General features: G+C 28.4%; 1 protein-coding gene across 1 annotated transcript in view; it reads left to right on the plus strand.

Moving 5' to 3' along the window:
• The window catches only part of LOC111085816 (F-actin-methionine sulfoxide oxidase MICAL2-like), a 42,298-nt gene extending 41,903 nt beyond the window's left edge, over positions 1–395 (plus strand). Inside the window, exon 5 of the mRNA XM_022386150.1 lies at positions 297–395. Within this exon, the coding sequence (XP_022241858.1) occupies positions 297–395 (99 nt within the window). The remainder of the gene's footprint in view (positions 1–296) is intronic.
• The last annotated feature ends 2,112 nt before the right edge of the window (positions 396–2,507 follow it).

Raw genomic sequence — 2,507 nt, forward strand, 5'->3', positions numbered from 1 at the left:
CACAGACACACAATGATAGATAAATTTATTGTTAGACAAAATGCTGTGTGTGTGTATATATATATATAGATAAACACAAATAAGAAAAAGAGAGACAGATGTTAAATACTGTTTAAGAAGATTGTGTTTGTTTTCATATATACCTTGGAATAGTTGAAAAGTTGGGTGTTGTATTTTGTATTTAGAAAAATAGTATTACTTCTTCATATGTGTGTGCGTATATATATTATTTCAGCTTTTATAATTGAACATAGGTGTGTTCAACTTTCACTGATTCTTTTTGTTTTCATTTAAAGGAGTTGGGTGGCGGGCTCAAGTGCTACCTCCTGACCACCCTGTTTCACAATATGAGTTTGATGTGCTTGTTGGTGCTGATGGAAAACGTAACACTCTAATTGGTAAAGTATTTAAATTTCTATTTGTGTTTGGTGTGCTGCTATAAATGCTGTGAGGAAATTGATTTGACATTTAGGATTGTTCACAATCTGTGGTATAAATATACATACCTAACCACCTTGTTCATAGCCATATCTATGGCTTGTGACTATATAGGTCATAAGCTTTGGTCATCTCATTTTGTTTCAGTTGGATTATTTACAAGTAACTTGGCCCCATCTGAGTTTTTTGACGTAAAGCTTCAGTGGACAAAATGTGTGTATTTATTTGACTGCAGAAAAGTCCGGACTATTGATTATTGTTTTGAGAGTGGTACAGCTTTTAGAAATGGTACAAAGCCTGTCATAAAAGATTTGCAATAGCTTTATAGTGATTACAGTTTACGGGTATAATTGTAAGTTAAACATCTGGAAATCATAGAAGAATGCCAAGATTATCCGTGTTTACTCATGCTAATGTGCTGACATTACTGTATCACTAGAAATTAATGTCATTGTATGAACCAAATGTCAATAAGGTATGGCTTCATCAAGACAAAGCCTTCAGGCACACGTTTTAATCAACATGCCAGTTCCTTTTCAAGATGGAAAATGAAGTTTGAATCTATGCTGTACCATTATATTAAACTTTCACATAGAACACTTGGTAGTGCAAGAAGGGGCTATAAGGCCTAGTTACTCACTCTTGCATTGATACCATTGATTGTGAATGCCCCTCTGTGTTGCATGATGATAATTTAGGATAACAAAATTAAATGCTCATATATCTTATCTACCTTCTTTTAAATATAATGCCAAGTACTTTTTATTCTTATTATATGTGTGTTCATGTTGTTGTTTTTTAATTAAAAACTGAGATTGAGTCTGATTCATTCCCATCTTTACTATATATGTATATATATTAGAATGACATTGTAACTTTAAAGTCAAAGTACATGTTACTTAAGAGTTTGAAGTGAAATGTATTAAACACTGTAAAATAAAAATTCTCAAAACTAGAAATCTTTTGGAAATAAATATTTATGTGTGTTTGTTGTTTGATATTTAAATACTTAATAAAGTTTCTATCAGTTGTATAAATTGAAGAAAGTACGATTGGTGTTACAGTTTTCTTATTAGTAAATATCCATTTTCTCTGTCTGAAGTACTTTTAAAGTATTTGAAAGTTTTTCTTTCATCTTTTTACTTCCTAAACCAGCTCAAGGAATATGTTAATCAGCCCAGTCATTAAATTTAATACCTCAGCATACTATGTACTTGTTATTTTGACTTTCTGATTTGTACTCGGAAACTAAAAGAACCCTTGATATTTGTTTGGTTTATTTATCAGGAAAAAGTTACAGTAAATATAATATATTTTTACATAAATTAATGGAACTGAGAAAAATATTTGAAAATAAAAAATATTAATTGTTTTTAATACTTACTTTGAAATAATTTAAGTACCTTAGTTAAAATGATGATTTTTAAACACAACATTTGTAAATGGTTGCAAAATATCTGTTGTAGTGCAAAATAGTTTTTTAATTGACTTAGTTCTGAACTTGTAGACTTGTTGCTTAAACATCTGTCTTTTAAAAATAGTGTTCCATGGAGAAATGAGTTTGTATTGTTTAGTACTCTGTTCAACAATGAATGCACCAGTAAACTCACAATTAAAGAAAAAGTATTTATTGTAGAAAACAGTCTGTATATATTTTTACATATTAGTTTATCCATGTTATGAGTCTTAAAAACAACTTGTAATGTTTTTATAAAATTAGAACACTTACAGCTTAACATATTCACCATTAGTTTAAGTATACACATTTTATAAATTATTTTACATTTTTATTTTCGTATTTGAACAAAAAAAGATTAATGAATTTTATGGTATGTTTTGCCAGTTTAAAAATATATTTTAAGGTAAAAATATCCATCTCAAACATTGCTAATTTTTTTAAGATAAATGTTTTTGTTTTCTTTCAAGTTTCAGCGAAAAGTATATAGAGGTAAAATAGCAACTACTATCATTATTAGCTTTATAAATATACTTTAATATTCTCATGTTTTATTCTTTTTATGATTTTAACAGGAAATGTTGAGGAGTAGTAATCCATTGTTTCAACAGCT

The sequence above is a fragment of the Limulus polyphemus genome, unplaced genomic scaffold (assembly GCF_000517525.1).
Source record: "Limulus polyphemus unplaced genomic scaffold, Limulus_polyphemus-2.1.2 Scaffold638, whole genome shotgun sequence".
NCBI lineage: Eukaryota > Metazoa > Arthropoda > Merostomata > Xiphosura > Limulidae > Limulus > Limulus polyphemus.